Source organism: Oryzias melastigma, linkage group LG11 (assembly GCF_002922805.2).
Source record: "Oryzias melastigma strain HK-1 linkage group LG11, ASM292280v2, whole genome shotgun sequence".
NCBI lineage: Eukaryota > Metazoa > Chordata > Actinopteri > Beloniformes > Adrianichthyidae > Oryzias > Oryzias melastigma.
Window position 1 is genome coordinate 9,065,883 of NC_050522.1, and position 22,719 is coordinate 9,088,601.

General features: G+C 38.6%; 1 protein-coding gene across 1 annotated transcript in view; it reads left to right on the forward strand.

The window, feature by feature from the left end:
- Positions 1 to 22,719, forward strand: part of calcr (calcitonin receptor) — an 80,337-nt gene that overhangs the window by 43,029 nt on the left and 14,589 nt on the right. The window contains exons 5-13 of the mRNA XM_024260405.2: positions 5,066 to 5,151; positions 5,244 to 5,379; positions 6,625 to 6,735; positions 6,827 to 6,936; positions 10,079 to 10,244; positions 10,321 to 10,431; positions 10,512 to 10,624; positions 14,367 to 14,458; positions 17,157 to 17,283. Coding sequence (XP_024116173.1) covers positions 5,066 to 5,151; positions 5,244 to 5,379; positions 6,625 to 6,735; positions 6,827 to 6,936; positions 10,079 to 10,244; positions 10,321 to 10,431; positions 10,512 to 10,624; positions 14,367 to 14,458; positions 17,157 to 17,283 — 1,052 coding nt within the window. The remainder of the gene's footprint in view (positions 1 to 5,065; positions 5,152 to 5,243; positions 5,380 to 6,624; positions 6,736 to 6,826; positions 6,937 to 10,078; positions 10,245 to 10,320; positions 10,432 to 10,511; positions 10,625 to 14,366; positions 14,459 to 17,156; positions 17,284 to 22,719) is intronic.

Here is a 22,719-nt window from a genome sequence, read left to right on the forward strand (position 1 = left end):
TTGACAGGATGTGAACTGCATCAGATCAATATGAAGATCTTTAATATATATATAGACTATTAGTGGATTTTTAAACAAATGTCTATAAATGTGTAAACTGTGTAAAATCCAAATTAAACTGAATCAAATTGGGTGGATCGAAAGAATTAAAAAAAAAATTGGAATACTAAAAAAACGGAAAATTGAAAAGCAAAAAAACATATACATTCCATTCATTAAATTTGAATAGCAAAGGTAATAAAACATGTTTTAAATGGATGGTGAATGGATAGTGGTCTGTTCACGGAGGGTAAGGAAACTGACCTTCCAACAAAACTCAAGGGCAAAGAGGGGCGATACCTACTTTGGGATGGCCCGTGCACTGCTCAACTTCCATGGACGTGGGGCCAGAATCCTTGGCCCTAATTAAAGACCTTACCTTTGGATAACCAAAAATGTTAATCCCAGGACCCCAAATTAAAAACTCTAACCAAAACAGAACATGACCAAAAATCAAAAGCCAAACCAAAGTTCCCAACCCTGACAGTACCCCTCCCCAAAAGGGCAGATCCCAGATACCCAAAAAACTGGGAGGAGGGGACATGAAGGAACAAAAGGAAAACAAGTCCAAAACAGATTTAGGGGTCCTGTAGCCAGACGGACGTGAGAGGTATCAGAAACCCTCTTCAGGATTACATGTGAAGAGGGGCAGTCCCAGCGCAATGACTCTCCCCAGGGACGGGACACATGAAGGAGAGCAGTCCCGGTGACCCTCCACATGGCCAAAAGGGGGTGAACGGCAACCATCCTTAGGAATAGGGAGCATAAGGTGTGGCTCTAAAACCCTACTTTAGGAACAGGAAACAGGAAGGATGACTCCAGCGATCCCCCTCAGGAATGGATTGGGTGGACATGGCTTAGCATTACCTGATATGGCTGCAGGAACACCCATCTGGCGCGGTGTGGTAATAATAATAATAATGGATTAGATTTATCTGCGCTTTTCCAGACGCTCAAAGCGCTTACATTGTATATCCATTATTCATTCACACCTCATTCATACTTGGTGACGGTAAGCTACTATTGTAGCCACAGCTGCCCTGGGGCAGGCTGACAGAGGCGTGGCTGCCAGTACGCGCCTACGGCCCCTCTGACCATCACCGGAACATTCATACGCATTCACACACCAGTGGAGCCACACTGGAGGCAAGTAGGGTTAAGTGTCTTGCCCAGGGACACAACGACACTTGGCTGGCGGGAGCAGGAATCGAACCGCCTATCCTTCGATCATTGGCCGACCCGCTCTACCACCTGAGCGACTGGTGTGGCATGGACCAATATACCGGAGTCCAGGATTGGTGACGGAAACTGAACATTTAATAAATTAACTAAAACATGACAAAAACCCATGGAGAAACACAAAGGTTGGCGGAACAGAACAAAGCAAATGACCTGACAAGGATTAACTGAAAACCAGACACTTGAACAGGCTGAGGGCAATGAACAGAAATGAAGACAGCTGTGAATCCTGAACCTAAAACTGGTCAAAACAGAACAGGACCAAAAATCATAACTGACATAACCCAAGCCAAAGTTCACATTCCTGACATGGACTTTTGGTTTCGGTCTGGTTCTGGATGCCAGTGTCTGCAGCCAGGTCCTCTCAAATAGTCTGCTACTTTGTAGGAACAACTTCAGCATCACAAGATTAAAGTACTAATCTGTAAATTAATCTTTACTCCTTTTCTAAGCGACCAAAGTACAACCAGGATAATTAGAGGTTTCCATTATCAGAAATGTAAGGACTTTGTGGAACATGGAACGCTCCATTAATTTTTGATAATGGACACCTCGTTAGGTATAATCTCTTACTTATTCTTTGGGTTGTTGGACAAATAACATTGTTAGACCTTTGGCCTGATGCATGACTGAACTGTTTTTGTCCTGTAGCTTTGCTGTGGAGCTCAGTTCTCAGTTCAAGTTTTTCATGCCTGTACATCTTCACTTATGGAAGATTCTGCATTTGTCTCAATACTTTTACACATTCTACAATCTGTTGCCTTTTGAAAGAGCCTACACTCTAACCAGCTCACTAGTAGATGAAAGAGGCTTTCATTTACGGGTCTGCAGGGGCCCCCACCTCCAGGCTGTAAAGGCCGCTGTTCTTTTTCCAAACACTCCATTCTGTGGTCCTTTATTTTCTGTGAAACACACATCCTGATCCAGGAGATGTGCAGCAGGCAGAGCAGGGATACGGTCTTTGGAGATCCTCAGGTTAAGACCATTTCAGAGCATTTCATTTTTCTCCCCAGCTGTCAAATTCTAGTTAAGTGAAGTTTTCACCTCAGCCTGGTTTTCATTTATTTTTATTGTTTCCATTTTTACCATAGCTTTTGTTTGTACTGCTTATGTAATGCATTATACTTTATGACTTCTTAGCACGTATTTATTGACACAGGTTTTTATGTGCACTAGCACTGTTTATCTTAACTAACCAGAATTATTGTGCATCATTTCAGTTGGACAAACATACTTTGTATGCAAGAACAGACTTAACTTCTTCACATCGGTTAATTGTTTTAACCAAAATAAAATGAAAATAACTATTTGATTTAAAAAAAATATTTGACTTAGGAACATGGACTTGCTTTCAAAGTCAGGAGAGAATTATGTTTGAGGAGCATTTAGTTACAGCTTCTTTCTGACACTCTAAAACTATTTCTGTCATTACTGCAAGATTTCCATTAGAAATCATATTTTTTACTTCAATGCCTGATTTTATTTCGTAAAAGTGTTTCCAGTGGTCTTTTAATCATTACTATTAGGGGTATTAAAAAACATCGATTGAGTGAAATATTGCGATACTTTATTTGGTGATACTTGATCGCTTTAAAATACTGCCAGGGCGATATTTCATTTAAAAGCAAACATGTAGTTCAGTCTTACTTTTGTTTTCCACTTAAATATTTAAGGAATTACCAAAAGAAAATCTAAATGAATTTGCTGGGGTAAATCAACTTGTTTATGAGATAAAGTTGCAGTCTTAGTGTTATGATCAGTACATAACATGTATTTTACACTTTTACTTTTGTGAAAAACTGTATTAATATTCAGATAATAAGTCATAATTTAAAAAAAAAAACAGTAAAATGTTGTCCGTTACTGTCTTGGGATATATTGGGATACATATGGTATCATAACACGTGTATCACCAGACTCTTGCCAAAGCACTCCCCTAATGATTATGCTGTTTTTAGCCAAAATAATAATAACAAATCTATATATCAGAGCAGTAGTTGTTTATTCATCCCTGAGTTGTTGGCGGAACTGTTGGCACAGAGTAAACCCGCCCCCTTCCCATCATCCATCTGTTTATACTTTCTCCTGCTAGCTTACAACCCCTATAATCTAACATTACAGGTAAAAAAAAAAGAAAAAAAGAAGCGAGTAATATTGGAGCTATCCAGCCGTAAAGATTTGAGCCTGATATCAGCTCAGACGAGAAAAACAAAGACGTACATGGATCTATTTTTCTCCAAGTCTGAATGAAGCAGAGCAAAGAGCTTGCAGCTTGCCGTAGTAGCTTCTAAGTCACACCTACAAGCCTTTTCCAACGACTTTTTTTTGTCTGCTCCTGATTCACAACAATGTGAATAAAATAAATATTCAGAAATGTAGTTTTGAGCTTCATTTTCTTTATATATGTCCCCCATCGTTAGAAAGAACATGTTAAAAACACTGTTTTCAGTGAAATTCTTGAAGTTCATGATCAACAGTGAGTAAATTGGACAATATTCCAACAATGTCATAATATTTCAGTTAACCCAGGCATAATAAATGTGTTCAAATTTGTTTTTTTTTTTTAACATATTTGATGTTGCTTGTACGTTTAGCATAATCTTAAAAAGTTTGTCCTAATCATAACTTTCCTTAAACTTGGTAAGAGGCAAAAAAAAGCCTCAGGTAAAGTAGAATCTATCACTTTAGTTCAGTTCTGTTTATTTATAGAGCACACATTCAAAAACCGATGTTGACTCAAAGCCAAAAAAGATCAAAGCAAGGCAAATTATAAGTGATCCATTTTATTCCAAATTCCTCCTGGAAAGTGTAAATCAAATCACCAAAAGTTGTGCATTCCACAAAAACGCGGCACTAAAGTGGAAAGATAAAATATTGGGTGTAATAAACAAACATCCACTGCAAATCACTTTTCATTTCCTCTGAATAAACACAGGCTTTGTATTAGATTGAGAATATGTGACGTTGCAATTTTTGCTCTTTTTTTTTTGAGAGGGAAAAGCTGAAAAGCTGAAGCCTCATTTGTAATTGTGAGTTCCAGTCCAGCGTTAATGTGCCTTAAGGTGCAGCTGAAGTGCTGGCATGGCCTCCGATTCTCAAAGAAACCACAGATGTTTCCCTAAACGCCAGAGGAGGATTTCACGCCAACGCTCGTAAACAGTAAAGATTAATACATAATCTCCCGGGGAAATAAAAAGCAAATTTTGTTCTACCACACAAAATAAAGACAGAAACATTTTTTTTTTTATTAATTTAAATCGGCTTTGGACTTTAACTGTTTTTTCTTCATGTGGCAAAGCAAAGGGACGTCTAACTGAAGCTTTCCAGAGTCGAGTAATGTCAGATTGGGGAAATGCATGTTGATTAAGAAAGAGTTTGAAGAGGGAGAAAAGAAGGGGAAAAAATGGCTAAAGGAGACCTGGAAGGAGAAGCAGAGAGATGGATGAGGAGTGAGAGTATAAATCAAGAGGCAGAAAGGACGTTTTTGTAAGAGATTGCTCTTGAAATACCTGAGTTAGTCCCCCTATGGCTTCTTAAAAGCAGATGCTGTGGGTATGGAAGGCTGTACAGTTGGAAGTGGTTTTTCAGAGCTAATGGGCTGCCAGAGAATCCGGCTGCAGTTTGATGATGCGATCTCCTTATAAGCTCAGTCATGGATCTCATATGGTTTTTAAAGTTTTTGAGAAGGTGATGTAACATCTAAAGATTAAATTAAATATTGTATTCATTTAATGATACTATGTTAAAGTTAAAAAGCCATCAACTCACTCCAACTTTTTCACCACAGAAAAGGTGACCAGATATTGTAATGAAATGGGGAAATGGGTCCAGACTGGCTCCACCTGTCAAGCAGCTTTAGAAGACAAATTGGAGGTAACTTTTTTTATTAGGTGTTTGTCTGAAACCAACGGGAAAAAAAGAGATAGCTTCCATCACGGACTAACCAAAACCCTGTCTTCCCAAAGGAAAGAATTTTCGTCAGAGGTGCCACAGAGGAGCACAACGTGGAGGCTGCAGGAGTTCGGACGAAAATGATCATCCTGGAAAAGAAGAAGACGTGCCTGGAGAAGATGACCAGCGATCCGCCTCATGACAAGTCAGGTACGGAAACTTACAGAGCATCTCTGATCCTGTTGAAACATGCAACACAGCCCACTGCACCGTGAACGAAACAAGCAGTTCTGCTCTTTGACATTGAGACGTTCGGTCTGGACCACACTTCGGTTCCTCTGGTTGACTCAATTTAAACATAAACTAGCATGATTTCTGATGTGAGCAAAACAAACCAAGAGGATCTGGTGGCTGAAGAGCATTAGCCGGAAACAGAAATTCCACAAGGTTTCAGAGTTGTAGCCACTTTTAATAACATTTTTTTTAGTGTTCAGAATTAGCTTAAAATTTGTCAAAAGTATTGTAAATACTTTATTGAAGTATATTTTTACATTGGAGCATTAGCTCCAGACCAGTGTTTACGTTTAACTGCAGTTAGCTTGCGCTAGCCCCTTTACGCAATCAACGTTAATCAGCTCTGTTGCAGAAAAAAGCAGCTTTGGACCAATTATAAAATTACTTTATATAAGTAAATCTGTTGCATATCTGAAAAAAAAAAATACTTCTCTAATCAGCGCTATGCTTCTTTGCGCTGCGGGTCAGCTACTTCACGTTACAAATTGACGTTTGGTTAAGGACCTCCTCTATGTCACTTTGTGACGTTTTCGGTGTCCCCAATACGTTGTTTTTTAAGTGCTGACTGTTCGAAAAATCCAGAGTCCGCAACCCTCAGGACACGGTACCAGATGCAGTACCGTATGTGCACTGGTCGTCGGGACGCGTCCTGTACCGGTACCTTAACCTTAACCTGGTACCATGTCTGGTTCAGGTCTGGTGTGAGGTATGACGTCGCGGTATTGGACCGGTTCTGGTTCGCGGCCCATACGCTGGGGACTCGTGATTTAATAAGCCAGTAAAAAACGACAAGTTGGGGACACCCAAAATGTCAAAAAGTGACGCAGAAGAGGTCCTTAACCCAAGGTCAAAATGTGATGAGCTGGGAGTGAGAATGTGTTGACAAAACACGTTTGGCTTAAGTTTTAACTTCCAACAGTCAAAAAACACTTTTATATTATTTTGAGTCACATGTACATATTATCACTTCCTTTTACAGTACAGTGCTATTGGGTATTTACATGGACCTATGTGGAATCTACGTTGTACTTACTATTTACATGGTACTTATGTAGGATTTTACGTGGCACTTACGTTGTTTCTAGAGGCTACTTATACTGTACCTGTCGGTTTTTGCTGCAACAGGAACCGTTATCCATAAACCTTTATTGTTCCGTGTAGGCCTACACTGCAGTCGTAGCTGGGACGGCTGGTTGTGTTGGGACGACACCCCAGCTGGTACCTATGCCTTTCAGAACTGTCCTGATTACTATTCAGACCTGAAACCCACCGGTAAGTCCTGAAAGGTGTTGTTCACTGAGACTTGACATGTTAACTGTCATTTTATTTTAATAAAATGTTGTTTTTTTATGCTGTTTTCTAGAAAAGGCAGCTAAATATTGTGGTGAAGACGGACAGTGGTTCCGGCATCCAAAGAGCAACATGACCTGGACCAACTACACCCTGTGTGTTGGCAACAACGACAGGTTGAGGGTAAAGTTCTGTGTTATTTATGCCATAACAATCCATCAGAAAGATGATGGACCATGCAGGTTGGAGCTATCTAGTTCTAGCAGCGGGTTGGACGCTCTTATCTCATGAACGGTCTTAGCTTGGCATCCAGTCGGATTTTCCTTCAGAGTTATTGTAGAGGTCATGTTGTTAGACATACCAGACAGAACAGAAAAACACAATCTTATACCCCAGAAATCCCTCTTAGACCCCTCTTAAGACTCTTAAAAGGGGGTCTGTTATTCTTCAGTGCTGCAGCATCTGCAGGTATGTTTTTCCTCTCTTTGCTGGGTGAAGTATGTGTCTGGACCGTAACCTTTGCCCGGGTACGTGCAGCTGATGACAGCCCAAAGCCTTTAGGACTTTAAGAGCCAGAATCAGTTCAAACAGTGACATGTGTGCGATGTGTTGAGGTGGTTTTACACGTTTGTGTTGGTGAACATGATTGCTGTATTACGTTGTAATCCTCAGATTTCTCCGTCTTGCTCTTATGTTCCACTCAAGTTCAGCTCTAAAATACTTCCTTGCTTCCTGCAGGGAAATAAAACCCTCCCGTTTTACTGTAATACTGCATTCTTGGCATTCCAAGTACAAACTTGACACTCTTTAAATTCTCCACCTTTTTCCTCATGTTTTTCTTCTTGTCCTCAATATAAACTTATTTTTTTTTCATATTTAAGTGACAGATTCTTAGAAAGTTGGCTTATGTTGCAGTTTGACCCTCTGGTTGTGATGGTTTACCTTTTAGTAAAGATGTTTTGGACCGGTACTACCCACAGGAGGCCTTGACTTTGACCTAAACTTGTCTTTGAACTGGGTACGTTTCTGCTTCCCTGAAAGATCTCAAACTTTTTGCTTTGAGTTCTGAGGATCTCCCTGCCTCAACTGTCCATCTTTAAAGCTGGATGTTGTTCACTTTTGGCTTATCCCTCAAGGGTCACCTTAGAAAAGTGGTTTTCACTGCATCGCACAGGTGGTTTGGCAGAGATATATACCCCGGATGTACTTCCTGGCACCACCTTGTATTTTATCCGGCCACAACCGGCACAAGAAGACCCAGACTTGGACCCACTTGTGGCTACAGAGTTAGGCAGTAGCGCAAAGTGTCTTGCCCAAGGACTCATTGTACACTCACTCAATCAAACCCTAAATTATCAACTGAGCCATCCAACCACTCGTGTCTTCCTGGACAAAGGAAGAAAAATCTTCAACTTTGACACACGCCATCAAGGCATCCCTAGACAATTACATGCACAGAGCTGAAGTACTTCAACCCTTTGACATCAGATATGTACCTAATTAACACACGCTCTTTCACATACAGTAACTTTTTTGCATAAACGATCAAATTGAAACAATATTATCACTAAGGGTTACAGGGTTAAACATAAAGTAACGCACAAAGAAGCTTACATAAAAGAAATAGAAACATTGCCATCAATAGTAGTTCTTTTTTAAAACTTTTTAAAACTGTTTTTTAATTTTCATTATTGAATGTTTTTCATAGTTGTAAGGAATTTCAGGGTCACAGCAAGCAAACAAGGTTCAGGTTTAAATTCAACTTCACTTATATAGGACCATTTCTGCTACAGAACGCCACTATGTGCTTTAAATAAATAATAGAGTAGACTAGAATAGAGTAAATAAAATATATGTACAAATAAATAAATAATTCTAAAATAGCAACCACAAAATACCCCCCCCCCACACACACACACACACACACATCCCACAAGACAAACAGGCAGTCCATAAAATCCAATAAAAACATGATGAAATGTAAAAACTAAAATCTAAGCTAAAAGATGACTTTTGAGTTTGTTTGTTTTTTTAAACTCCACACTGGATGACGTCCACACATCCTCAGACAGGAGGCGAGGCCCACAGTGCTGAAATGTGGCATCACTGTGGGTTTTTGTTCTGACCTTCGGAACCACCAGCAGACCCGCACCTGAGGACCTGAGGGTTCTGGGAGAGTCATAAACTAAAAGTAAATTTGATTTAAAAAAATGAAATTCCATTGTATAATAAAAGAACCTTTAAACTGATTGCTTTTGTGCTTCTTTGTTCAGCCAGAAAGATTGTAAAATGTCATATTTTGCTCATGTACACAATACTTCCAATTCATTTTTGAAGCAGTGAATGCTGTGAGTTTTTCATTTAAGGTCACGACACAAATGATTAAATAAGCACCTTTAAATAATCATAAATGTGAACTATAGGATACAACACGCTGAAGTTAAGTCATATTTAGAAACTGCATGACAGTATCTAGCCTCAGCTGGTATCAAACACATTTCTGTTTGACATTTAAAAAAAAACAGAGAGAAGTTTTAAAGTAAAGGCCATATTGATGCAATTTAAAATCCGTGAGAGAATGTATGGGTCCAGTCAGATAAAACCGTGGATAGAGAGCGCCTGTCAATCATTCATCACTTTGCAGCTTCACCACATGACAGAAAAGCATTCATTATTGGGAGGCAAAGCAGCTGTTGCTGCCACAAAAAAGATGGAGTGATGGAATCATACAACCAATCTGGTTGGAAACAATTTATATTAAAAAATTAAGATCAACACAGATAGAAATGTTTTTTAACCCCACTCAGATGAAAATTGTGTTTTAACATGTTCTTTTTCTGATGATAGAGGGCATATATGAGAATAATTAAGCTAAAATTGTGTGTCTGAGGCACGCAAAAAAATACGGTGGCCGAGCTACAAACTCAATTTTTTATCAAGAGTACCTCAATGTTCAGGTCATTACGATAAAAGAAAGCGGCTTAACGGTCCAACCATGAGTGGAAACGCTCACCAGAATTGCCTAGACCAGGGGTAACAAACTCCAGGCCTCGAGGTCCGGCCTCCTGCTGGTTTTACAGAAACCCTGCCTTATCTGCTGCTGATTACCTGGATCAGGTGTGTTTGGTCAATAAGGAGCTTCAATGGCAGGTTGGTAAGGAAACATGTAGGACATCAGCCCTCGAGGCCTAGATTTAGACAGCCCTGGCCTAGACCATCAAAACCGGACCATACCATTCAGTGGAAACAAGGCTTTAGATTACCAACATAAAAAGATGACTTCGAGTCTCATTATTGTCTGTCTTTGTGACTTCATCCCATTCAGGTAGCTGCCCAGTTTTCCAGAGACCCTGAGGTGGAGCCCACCAGCGAGCCAACTGCCTCCCCTGAAGATAATCAGGAGACAAAGGAGTTAATCCGGAAAAAAATCCTGGACAACCAGTATAAATGCTTTGAGAAAATGCATCGAGATCCACCTTATAACAAATCAGGTATTCCTCCGTCATGCTGGACTTTTTTTCATCTCGCTCCGTGACAGCTGAGCTATGTAATTCTGTCCGGACTCAGGCCCGTTTTGCAGTCGGAACTGGGATGGCTGGCTGTGCTGGGAGGATACTCCAGCGGGAACGTTTGCTGCCCAGAACTGTCCCAATTATTTCGATGACTTTGACCCGACGGGTAAGCTATGAAACTTAAGTGTCTGTCTCCCTTTAAAGATCCTCTGACTTTGAGCAAACAGATTAATGGCTGAATTTCAGAGAAGGCAACCAAATACTGCGGGGAGGACGGGCAGTGGTTTCGCCACCCGGATACCAACAGGACTTGGTCCAACTACACACTCTGCAATGAAAACACGAAGGCGAAGCTGAAGGTAATTTATAATGAAAAAAGTTTCCAGCATACTAAATCTGCTGCATGGTTGCTTCTACGAGATGAGTCAGCAGAATAGTTTCTTTTGTGCTGCTGGGGCTCTTGCCTTTGGAGTTTGGACAGAGCAGATTAAATGTAGTTTTTTAAGGCAAATAGTTCCCAGAGATGGAGTATTCCTTTGAATCGATTTGCAACAAATGCTGGGAAATTTACAGAAAAGAAAGATTAGAATCTAAATTGCTAAAAAGCCAGAGTGCCTTCTTTTATCAGTATTTTTTACATTTATTTACTTTATTTTTAAAGCTTAATGCTTATCTCCGTTGCAGGACAGCCAGGCGAATAGAGGATTGTTTGTCTAGACAAACAGACTTAGTTATTGGAACGGAACAATCAAACTATACTGAGCTTCATGTCCCTCAGGCTACACAGGAGAGCGTCTGTGCTAACAGCGCTGTGTGGCCAGTGTCACACTTTAACTGTCGTCTTATCGCCAACAGCAACAGGCTCAAATAACAAACCACAAACAGAAACTCTCAAATAGAGAAGCCAGGATTTCACCCTTCAGATGGATGCTGACGGAAATGAGCAATAAAATCGTTTAATGTGCATTACCATAAAAAACATTTAAACCATCAATATGTGTCTATAAATTAGTAGGCTGTATATTAAAATTTGCCGTTTTTTAAATATATTACTTAGAAAAAAAATCTTTTCATAGTATCATATTACAAATAAAATTTTGATGAAGGTGCATGTTGGCTTCACAGCAAATTTGCATGTAGAATTTGCATGTTCTTCCTATTGACTGTATTTGAGAACTGGACCGAGCGAGTGAGTGAGACGTCACCCATAGAAAACTCCTTACTTCCGGCTCCAACCAAATTAAGTCAATTCAACCGCCACTTTTTTTTTTGGTGAGATATGGATGCCGACATGTTGGAGTCAGACAACATCAGTAAGCAGTGATTGGTCCAATTATGTCTGAGTCATTGTTTCTATAGCAACCACTCACATCAATTAGGAGTGAGCTTGTAAGAAGGCCACACCCTATACTACTTGAAAGTGAGCTACACAAAATCTGTAAATGAGCATTTTAAATTTTTCATTTAACACCACATACTTTTATTGAGGTATCTGATTGGTCAGTTTAGAACCTGAATAATTTGTAATAAAGAAAAAAGATATTTTAAAAAAAGAGGATTAGCGAAAACATGTTTTAAAAGGTAGCAGAGCAAGAATGGGTATTCTGACAAGTAGAATGACTGAGTAAAAGCTGTTTATCTCTTAATTTAAGTCTATGGGATTTTGGCTCCGTGGAGTTGGCTCACATATCCTGTTTGGAACACAGGGGGGGGGTCACTCAGTCCAGTGCTTGTATACAGTCAGTAGTTCTTTCTGTAGGTTTTCACCAGGCACTCTTCCTCCCATACTCCAAAAGCATGCTTCAGAGGATAATTTGAGAATATAAATTGCCCCCGAGGTCTTGCGTTGGCAAGCTGTCCAATTCTTTGTCTAAAACTGGCTAGGATAGGCATCAGCATCCACATGACCCCAACTAGGAACAAGTAGGATTTGATACTCATTTGCACCAAGCAAATCAATACTTCATCGAGTAAAAGTATTAAAAGTGCCGTTGTTGATGTGGCTGCAAAGTCTTAAATGATTAAAGGTGCATCAAACTCCAGGCCTTGAGGGCCAGTCTCCACCTGGTTTTCCAGAAATCCTGTCTCATCTTTGTGCTGATTACCTGGATCAGGTGTGTTTGGTCAATGAATTAGCCTCAATGGCAGGATGGTTGGAAAACATGGACTCTGGCCCTGGAGGCTTGGATTCTGACAGCCATCGAAGCAGAGTCAGAATTTAAGCAGAGGTGGGGTCAAGATTGAAAACCAAAAGAGTTTGAAACAAAAAAAAATGAAAACCTAGTTACCGTCTTATGAAGAGTTAAAGGTTTATGAAAAGTCAGAAGATTAGGATCTTTACTGCTGCATACTGGCCTGGTATGAGAGTGTCCACCCTAAAAACCAAACATACCTGCCTGAAATTCAGCAATAAACCATTGACTATATATAGAGAACTGGACAGAGCTGGTGGGACCTCAGCCATAGAAAATGCCTTCCCTCTGGTTCCAGCGAAATGAGGCCAATTCCCCCATTTTTCAGCAATATGGACGCCGCCATTTGGATGTAGTTGACATTGATTGGTCAAAGTCGGTCTTGGTTACGTTTCTATGGCAACTACTATCGCCAATCATGAGTGAGCTTGTTCAGAGACCACATCCCTTCCACTGAAATTGGGCTTGGGAGAATCTGTCAATCAAGAGTTCTAGGTGGGGCCAGCAGGCACCACATGCTTTTATTGAGGTATCTGATTGGTCCGTTTATAACTTGAACAACTTTCAATACACCAAAGATATGAAAAAAATAGGATTAGCAAGAAGATGCTAAGAAAAAAAGCATCAAAGCATGAATGGTTATTCTGACAAATAAAATGACCGAGTAATAGCTGTATCTTTCTAAACAGAAGTCTAGATTTTGGCTTTTTGGAGCCTGCGGTACATCCTGTTTGGAAATTTTGGAATGTGAGCGAGGAGAGGTCACTACATGATGACACCTAAAAGCAGCCTATCTGTGGTCAAGTCTGGTAAATGTTAAGCAAAATAAAACTTGTCATTATCAAGTCTAAATTCAATAGTTAATCGTAATCAGATACTGATTTAGTGATGATTTGCCCAGGTCTGTTTCAATCTTGCAATTCCTTAGATTTTCAGAAGGCATAAAAAAATAAAAGATAATCAACACCTCATGTCCAGACATTTGGCAAAAAACAACCAGGAAACGAGTTCTGTGTATATTTCTCCTATTAAAAAAAAAATGCAGATAAGCTTAAACATTCATTAAAAAGCTCAAATTCAGGTCACCACTAAACTCACTATGGAGGCCTAAACAAAATCTTGTGTCTCAGACTTGAGTCACCACGCGTGGTATACTGCACTTTAAAGAAGTGCTGCTTTCAGTGATGTGAAAGCCTTTTTTTATTGCAAGAAGCTGCAAAAAAATAAACTCAAACGTTGTTTTGTCAGCACTTGATTTTGTTCTTAAAACTTGCTTTGTTAAGAAAACAGACACCAAGTTCACACATTCAGTGTTGCATTTTTTCACACAAATGGCTAAAAAAAAAAAATCAAACCTGAAGAAAAAAAAATGCAAAGCTGAGAAATTCTCTACCACTGACTTCACCCAAATGAAACCGTTTCCAGATTTGTTTGTTGCTGCCTTTTCTAATCTTTGTGACATTTTCCAACAAAACCAGCAGTTTAATATGTTGTGTCTTTAATGTCCTCCTAAGAGATGCATCCCTGTTGCTAGAGGTCAATGCTGCGCTTGATCCACATACAGGATGTGCAGTTTTAGTTTCCCCAACAGCTCCTTTAATGAGAGCTTCGCATCGTTTCCTTACGGCCCAGCCTTTTGAAAACAGCCAGACAAAATGCAGCTCATTACCGTCATGAGTGGGATGAGGGATAAAGGATAAAAATGTTACTTTCACATTAAACAGGCCACCTTGTCAACCTAAGTGAAACATATGAGAACTGTGGCATGAAAGGATGCATGTTCCTTCTTAAGTGTCCACAAATATAGTTTATTTATTTTTGACTCATTAATGATCACTTTTTGTTTGCAGGTCAACATATCAACATTTCTTTTTTGCAGTTTTCTCAAGTTTTTATCTTTGTCTTGCAGTCCGCTTACATCCTGTTCTACATGGCAATTGTCGGCCACGCTTTGTCCATCGCCTCCCTGCTTATCTCTCTGGCCATCTTCTTCTACTTTAGGTAATGGATTCGCTTTCATCTTCCAGTCTTGCATAAATGATGCAATCACGATTAATTATCCGGCAGTTCCGTCCTTCAAGAGTCATTCCTGGTTACTGTCAAAAACAGATCTGACAGGTATACACAGATGGTGCTCGCTCAGCAGAAGGCTCCCTCTTATCTCTACATTATTTCCAGTCAGCAAATCTTTTGTAGTACTTGCGTGCAAACAAGAATGATTTGGTACAAACAGACGACTCAAAGAAACTCTCAAAAACCCACTCCAATGAAAAATGTTATTTTTAACGTGGCCTTTTTCTGATGATGGAGGACCTACATAAAGAAAAAAAACACTTAAAATTGCACTTCTGAATATTTCTTTACTCAAGTGTTGTGAATCAGGAGCAGAAAAAACAATTAACAAAAAAGAGCTTGTTTGTTGCATAGAAGACACGATAAGGTCGCTGCCCCTCTGCACTATTCCCTCATAGACATGTATGTCTTGCTCGCTATTTTCGTTGCACTGGTACTGCCAAGCATTTAAACATGTAGGTGATGGGAAGAGGGGTGGGTGTTGCTTAGCGGCAAAATATGTCCTAGAAAACAACTTTTTTATTATTTTATTTAATTAATAATGTTTTATACATATATATTTATATATATATGTATGTATGAAAAAAGAAATATGTATGCAGTTATCCCCCGCTTATGCGCATTTCTTTAATTGCGCTTTAAGGTATTCGCTGATTTTTTTCCAGTCACATAACTCATCTGGTTCGTTACAAAAACTTGAACAACTCAAAATACTTGTATGACATTTTTGCTTCATACAAGTGGTTTGTAAAAGACTTACAAAGCAGGATCTGAAGTGTTTTTGATTAGTATGGATTGTCAACGGATACTCTTCAGCCGCGGGGGGCAGGGGGTGAGATGGAGACAGGGGATTTGCGGAGGTCTCCAATCCCTAACTGCTGCGAATTAAGGCGAATATATAATTATATTGTCCTTTACATGAGTATACCTATATATGTATATATATATATATATATATATATATATATATACAGTATATATATATATATGTATATATATATATATATATATATATACTGTATATATATAAAATATTAATTATTCTGAAAAGTATAAATACTTTGAAAGGAAAGGTCTGTATGTTGTACAAGCTTAATGATACTTTAGATTCTACTTACATTCTAAAATACTGCTATTTAAATAAAGAAGATATCTGCCTGAAGGTGTGGAACATTTAGAAATGACACCTCACCGGCTGTGTTATTGCTGCGGTTGTAAATTTTCATGTGGCGAATCCCGCCCTCCTGAAGGCAGCTGCTCTCTCCAACGGATCTTGTAAGAGACCATCAAGTTAAGCTGCAAAGTTTTATAGCCTCTCGTAAAAAATAAAATGCCCGTTCATGACAGGTGCACAACCACTGAAACTGTGACAACCTGAAAACCAAATTAGTGATGCAGCAAAACAGCTGACCGTTCATGAGAAACCACTTCTTAGGTTAACACTTATGAAAAGTGTTCAAGTCGATGACTGGACAATGTTTGCTTTAACCAAAGCACAGTGTTATAGCAGTCATAATGTTTCTGATGAGGTTATTTTTTTTCTCATGCAAGCCAGATGGGAAGCTTACAGTGGTATGTGATGGTGTATAGCTGCACCAATCGGTTATTTACAACTTTAAATCGGCACTGCCAAGAGTTTCAGACAAAAACACTCTGGTTTCCTGTGGAAAAACGGCGGCTGAATGTCTGGTCCAAAGACATTAGGACTTCGACAGTCTAAAAAAGCGTCACCATCAGGATTCATTCTGTTTTCTGTTATCTCTGCATAAATGGAGAAAAAAATCAAAATATATTTGCCAAAATTATTATTATTTTTTTTTCTTTCTTCATGACTGGACAAAACCGGACAATTTTGTTTATTAATAACTTTAAAAATGGTTTTCCTTTTTGGGTCTACAGATTTAATTTATATATATGTATGTTGTAATGGGCCAGATTTTGTTACCAGGTTTCGCTGTGAGGCGAGAGCGCTAACCACTGCGCCACCGTGCAGCCCGGAAGACATAAATAGTATTACATTTATCTGCCACAAAGTGCTCTATACAATATTTAAAGAGTGAAATGTGACATAAAGTTATACAGTATTATTTATATGTTGAAACCCATTTTTTTAGGAGTAAATGTGGAAGGGATATAACAACATGTTATATCATGTTATGTCATTTGTTTGTGATCATAACCGGGTTCAGAGTCACCATGCCATGTGGAGTTCCTCAGGGCTCAGTTCTTGTACGCCTGTATTTTAAGTATAGGTGCTTCTCTGTCAATCCATTAGAATCCGGCAGTGCCGTCTACTTATAATACAATTACATGAAACGTGCAAAAAGAAAATAAATAAATAAACTAAAACAGAAAATAATGCATTCAAAGTATTTTTTAAATTAACATTTTTGGGAGTTATGCCTAAATCCCAATATTTGTCACTAGTATTATTGATTGACATAATAGTTTATTGATTCATGTAACATTTATGGGAATCTAAAACGAGAATGCACTCCAAGCCCTTGTTGCCATTATTTTCCTTGTGTTTTCAGGATTTACAAACCTGTCCATTTATCACCGCTGTTGTGTTATCTGTTTTATGATTTGTGAACTATAAATAAAAGCAGTATATTTTGGCCCACAGGAGTCTGAGCTGCCAGAGGATCACGCTCCACAAGAACCTTTTCTTCTCCTACGTGCTTAATTCTGCCCTCACTATTATCTATCTTGTAACGGTGGTCAACAACCCCAAAGTGGTGGCCAGAAATCCAGTAAGTACACTTTTTCTTTCCCCCAACAAGACAATTTTTGTGTGCTTGGTTTAAATAAATGAGAATTGGAATTTTATGTAAAAAAGAAGAAAGGCCAAATGCTCCCTGATGTCTTTTAGTTCTGAGAAGCCATTTCATTTCTAAATGACTTTGCTTTAAATCCAGCATTAGCAGAACTGCACAGTGCGGTGATGATGCACTCAACTGATGAATGAAGGTTTTATTAAAAACAAAGATGATACTCCACAGAAACAGACAATCCAATACAAGTGCTACTAAAGAATTTTCCAGATTGCTTATATAATGCAGAGCTAATTTATAACAAGTGCTATTAACATGAAATATAATGAGAATAACTACGAACAGATGTCTACACAAAATTGTATGATCTGTTTCTCTGTAAATCTCTGAAACACAGTGGTAGGCTGAAAACCTGACAGATTTATTATCCCTTTAGCCATAAAGCAAGAAAAAAAGCAAAATATAGACATATTTTTTAAAAATTCCCCCCTAAAATTACCTTTTTTTCAACTCAATTAAAAAGTTACATTTATTTATTTTTCTGGGAGGAAGATTAAAAATGTAATTGTGATTCTGCAGTTTGCAGGCTTTTCCACTCTGTTTAGTCAGAGCGGTAGAAAGCATTTTCTCTTTACTAGATTCTTCTTTTAGGGGTTTGTGGCCCCACTGAATGTCTGCCTCCAGTTCTTTGAAACTCCGAAGTTCTCTTAGGTAGAGGTCATAAATCTGTCACATAGGTATGCTTCGCTGTGAGGACTGAACATAAATTTGTGTTACTTGAGTCATGCCTGTGAAACCAATGGCGTGCTGCTTCTGCTCCCTAAAAATGTTTTTTTGTAGAATTTGTGCACTTCCAAATAAGGGGTACAATGCCAAAAATGAATTTTAGGAAAGTTAAAAGACTCTTGCAAGAGTCTTTCTTTTAAGAAAAATAATTTATTGAGAACATTTTTCAATATGAAAATAATCTTAGTTTTAGGAATCATGTCTTAATGATTAGACTTAAAAAAAAAAAGGAATTCTTGGTAAGACCAATTTCCAAATAAACTTTAAAAACAAAAACATTTTTTTTAAATTACGGCTTACATGTCATAAATTTACAACTTTTAAACACCAAAATTTATAAAAGAAAAGTGCACATCAACAAGAAAAAGGTAATTAATTTACAAGAAAAAAAGTCATAAATAAACGAGAAAGACACCAAATTTGTCTGTTCATTGGAAGATGAAAGACATGGTGCATTTGGTAAAGCTTGATTTGATTTTATTTTAAATTGTTTATTTCAAGCAATCAAAGCAAGAATAATGCATGTGCAATACAATCAACAAAGGTTTACAACCGTACAAAGCAGCCCAGTCTCAGTAAAATGCGTACATATGCCACGATTTGGGAAATACTGTGTATAGTATACACCAAAAACGGGTTTTGCGTGCATATAATACGCACGGTCCTAAACGTGTTAAATGTGTTTTCCACGTTTGACACGTCCCCTGGTGGAGGCGTGAGCATCACAGACAACCCCACAAACGAACAATTTGCTTTTCCAACTCTAACCATAACCGTAATCCTAACCTTAACCGGGAACGACGTCATTTAGAAAAGAGCCCGAGGATGTCTGACCACGTGATCAAAACGAAACCTAAAAAGTCATTCTCTACCATTGCGTATCATATGCACGCAAAAACCGTGTTTGGCGTATATTATACACAGTATTTCAGAGTGCAAAGTCGTGGAATATGTACGAATTTTACTTAGAGTGTGTTTGTACAAAGATATGTCAGACATAGGATAAATAGGCATCAAATTATAGATTGCTTGAAACGGAGTGGGTGGAAGTGAACTTATACAATCCCACCACGTCTCTACCTATCCATTCTCTCTACATGAATTATCAATATCCAGTTCATAACTTATAATCAGATATTCATATCTTACCATTAGGAGAGCTTCTGACACGTGTGTGACCACTGACCCGGAACTGGAAAAAAATAGATATCTTAGGTTTAAGAAACAAAGAAATTTGTAATATTTTGGGGACTCAAAATCCTTTTAGCAGACTTGGAGGAGATCTTGTCTTTGGTGGAGGGAGAAATGATTGAAAGTGGAAGCTGCAGAGATATCAATGCCTTCATTAACGGGCTCTGCAGAGATCCTGCATCTCACCCATCAATACATAAAACATTAATAAACCTTAAATCAAACAAACGAGCTTCCGAACATTTGTAACATTATTAATTAGGGAAGTGTTAAATGATAAAATAATGTTTATGAAATAAAAATAGGGGAAAACCTGAGTATGTTTGTTAAATTTGTTCATTTTTTAAAATGTGTTACAAAAGTATTAGATTAAGACTCGGTATCAGACACTCAAAGTCAAATGACTCGGAATAGATCAGGGCCAAAAAACCTTATTGGATATCCCTATTATCAATAAACATCCAGCTTTCCTGTTCAAATCCAAGACAGTTTGACAAAATTAAGTTTCATCGGTCTGGCGTTCACTCCTGCTGGACTGTAGGTTAACTTTGACTTTAGGCTTGTAATATTACTTTTTTCTTTTTTGTGGTCTTAATCTCATAAATTGACAAGAAAAAAAGAGTTGTAACTTTAGGAGTTTTTTTCACGTAATTGTAAAACTTCAATCTCGCAATGTTTTTTTTTACGATCCTAATCCTGTACATTTACGACTTTAATCTCCTATTATTTGTGTCCATATTATTATTATTATTTATTTATTTATTTTTTGGGTGGTCCTAATCCCATATATTTACGAGAAAAAGTAATAAATGTTTTTTCACGTAAGTTTACAAGTTTTTTTCACATAATATTACTTTTTTGTGGTCCTAATTTCGCAAATTTATTTGAAAAAAGTCGTAAATTCATTAGGTTTTTTTTCACGAAAATTAACATCTGTAATCTCATAATATTCCTTTTTTTGTGGTCGTAATTTCGTAAATTTACAAGAAAAAAGTGGTAGATTTATGAGTTGTTTTTTTTTACATAAATTTACTACTTTAATCTCGTAATATTAGTTTTTTTTTTTTTTTTGGTGGCCCAAATAATTCATCGGAATTTTCTCACAAATTTTTTTTGCTCATTTAAAAAGAATCTTTGACTTATTTTTGTCACAAGAAATAAAGCAGACAGAGATTCCAAAAACTTCTGCAAAATAACTTTTAAATGAGCAAAAAACATTGAAAAAAAGAAACAGCTAAAACCTCGGCAGATCAGTGTTTCCAAATTTGGCTCCAGTAACCACACTCCCCCCGCCACCAGTAAGCTTTCAACTGGATTATGTCTCATCTGAGAAGAGGACAGTGCACAGCCTCATCCTGAGATGTGCTGCTGCTGGTCTGCACACGAACAGTAAAAACATATGACTGTATCACGAATAGACGCGAACCCTCAGCAGTGTTTTGAAAGTGATGATGTTGGGTGGTAGCTGGCTGTCAAGTCCTCATACACATTCATCAAAAACGCCGCTGTTCGATCCGTTTCTGGTGTAGCATGGTCGTGTCATTATCCTATCCACTGAAACGTCAAAAATAAAATTTGTGTTCACGGTCCAGAGCACCAATGGTTTGGATTCACGTTTGTCTTTTGGGAGACATTTTTTAAATTAATTGCAGCCAGAATCAGACTTACACGGCCATTTTTCAATGGTGAGAGATTGTACCGAAGGCTGTTCTCACCGAGAAAGCATGCCGTTTTTACCCTTTGCGGTGTGGTTGATGAGAATGTAGTCCAGCCTGCCAACTCATGTCAAACCAAGCTATATATATTCCGAACTAGCTTGTTTTCTATTTTAATGTTAATAATTCTACCAAGTCGATACTGATGTTAAGCAGAAAACCTCAATTACAAAAGGACTTGTTTCAATTCTCAGCAAATGCAAGTTCTTGTTTGGAAGAAGGGAAATTCCTAAAATTGAGAGAAAAACATATAAAAGTCAAAGAAATGTGGAACTAAATGTTTTAAGGTGAATGATCGCTGTTTGCTTTAAGGTTAGAGTGCCCTGTAGAGCAACATGGAGGCCAAAGCGTCTGAATCACTGAATACCATAAAAGGCTACTCACGGCAGTTCAAGGGTATTAACTCCAAAAAAAACCCTAATTTGTTTTGGTGATTGGTGTAATTTATGATGGTCTGTATGGTGGCACAGTGGTTGGCGGTCTTGGTTCGGCCCCGGTTTGAATCCCAGCTGGGACCTTTCTGTGTGGAGTTTGCGTGCTACGCATTCTCCCTTTATGTCACTTATTGACATTTTGGGTGTCCCCAACTTGTTGTTTTTTGACATGCTGGCTGTTCCCTTTAAATCAGAAACCTCTGGCCTGCGAACTGGTACCAGTCTAAGGGACGCTTTGTACCGGACCATAGATGTTAATCAGGGGTCCGCAACTCTCAGATCGCAGTCCAGTACCCTTACCCCAACCTGGTGCCCGTACCCTAACCTGATTCCGGTACCTTGACTCTAACCCGGTACTCTAACCCTAACCAGGTACCGGTTCTGCATCCGTTACCGTGACCCCTGATTTAATGGGAATAGCCAGCACATCAAAAACTATGAGTTGGGGACACCCAAAACATCAAACAGTAACGCAAAGGGATCCCAAACCAACCACTGAGTTGGGAGTGAGAATATGTAGTTGCATATTCTCCTCGTGTATGCGTGGGTTATCTCAGGACACAACGGGTTCCTCCCACAACGCAATGCGGTTTCAAGCGAGCACCATTATTAAAAAGCATAAATGTGCATTTTGAGCTTCCACATTTAAAACTCTCACGTTCCCGCATCACTACGCGAAGTTTAAGTCTAGTTTGGGGCCCTTTGTACAAGTAAGGGATAATGTCTGAAGCCATTCAGGCTTCAGGCTGATAATGCACACTTCAGAGGGCATTATCCTGCCTAGACCGTGGTCGCTTACAAAATAAATACATATTTAATCAATATTATTACTTTTTTCTTGTTATTTCTTTGGTTTAGATCGCTTTTTAAAGTGGAGTGTTGTCACAGTAACATGACAACATGCCGCTGAGCCTGCTGAGGGGGGCTTGACTTATTTGTCAATATATACTCCTTTACCTTACTAAGAAAAAGTGATATATATGCTGTAAAGTAAAGCATCAGATCAGAGAAAACGTTCACCTCTTGAAGAAAAAGTTTGTTGTAAAGATACCTGCTCAGTGCTACAGAAAATTTGGGCTGTGTGACAGGAACTCATTTTTTAGGTGTGGTATGTCCCTGTGGTGTATCACTTCATAATCCACACCCAGCAGCCACATCTGTGAATATCTGATAGAGACAGTCCAGTGTGAACACCATACTGACACCACTTTCAAGAATCGGTGCCTGTTGAGTTCTGGAACACATGCCCAGTGTGTATGTTAATTGTCATCTCTAATTTGTCCAGTGTG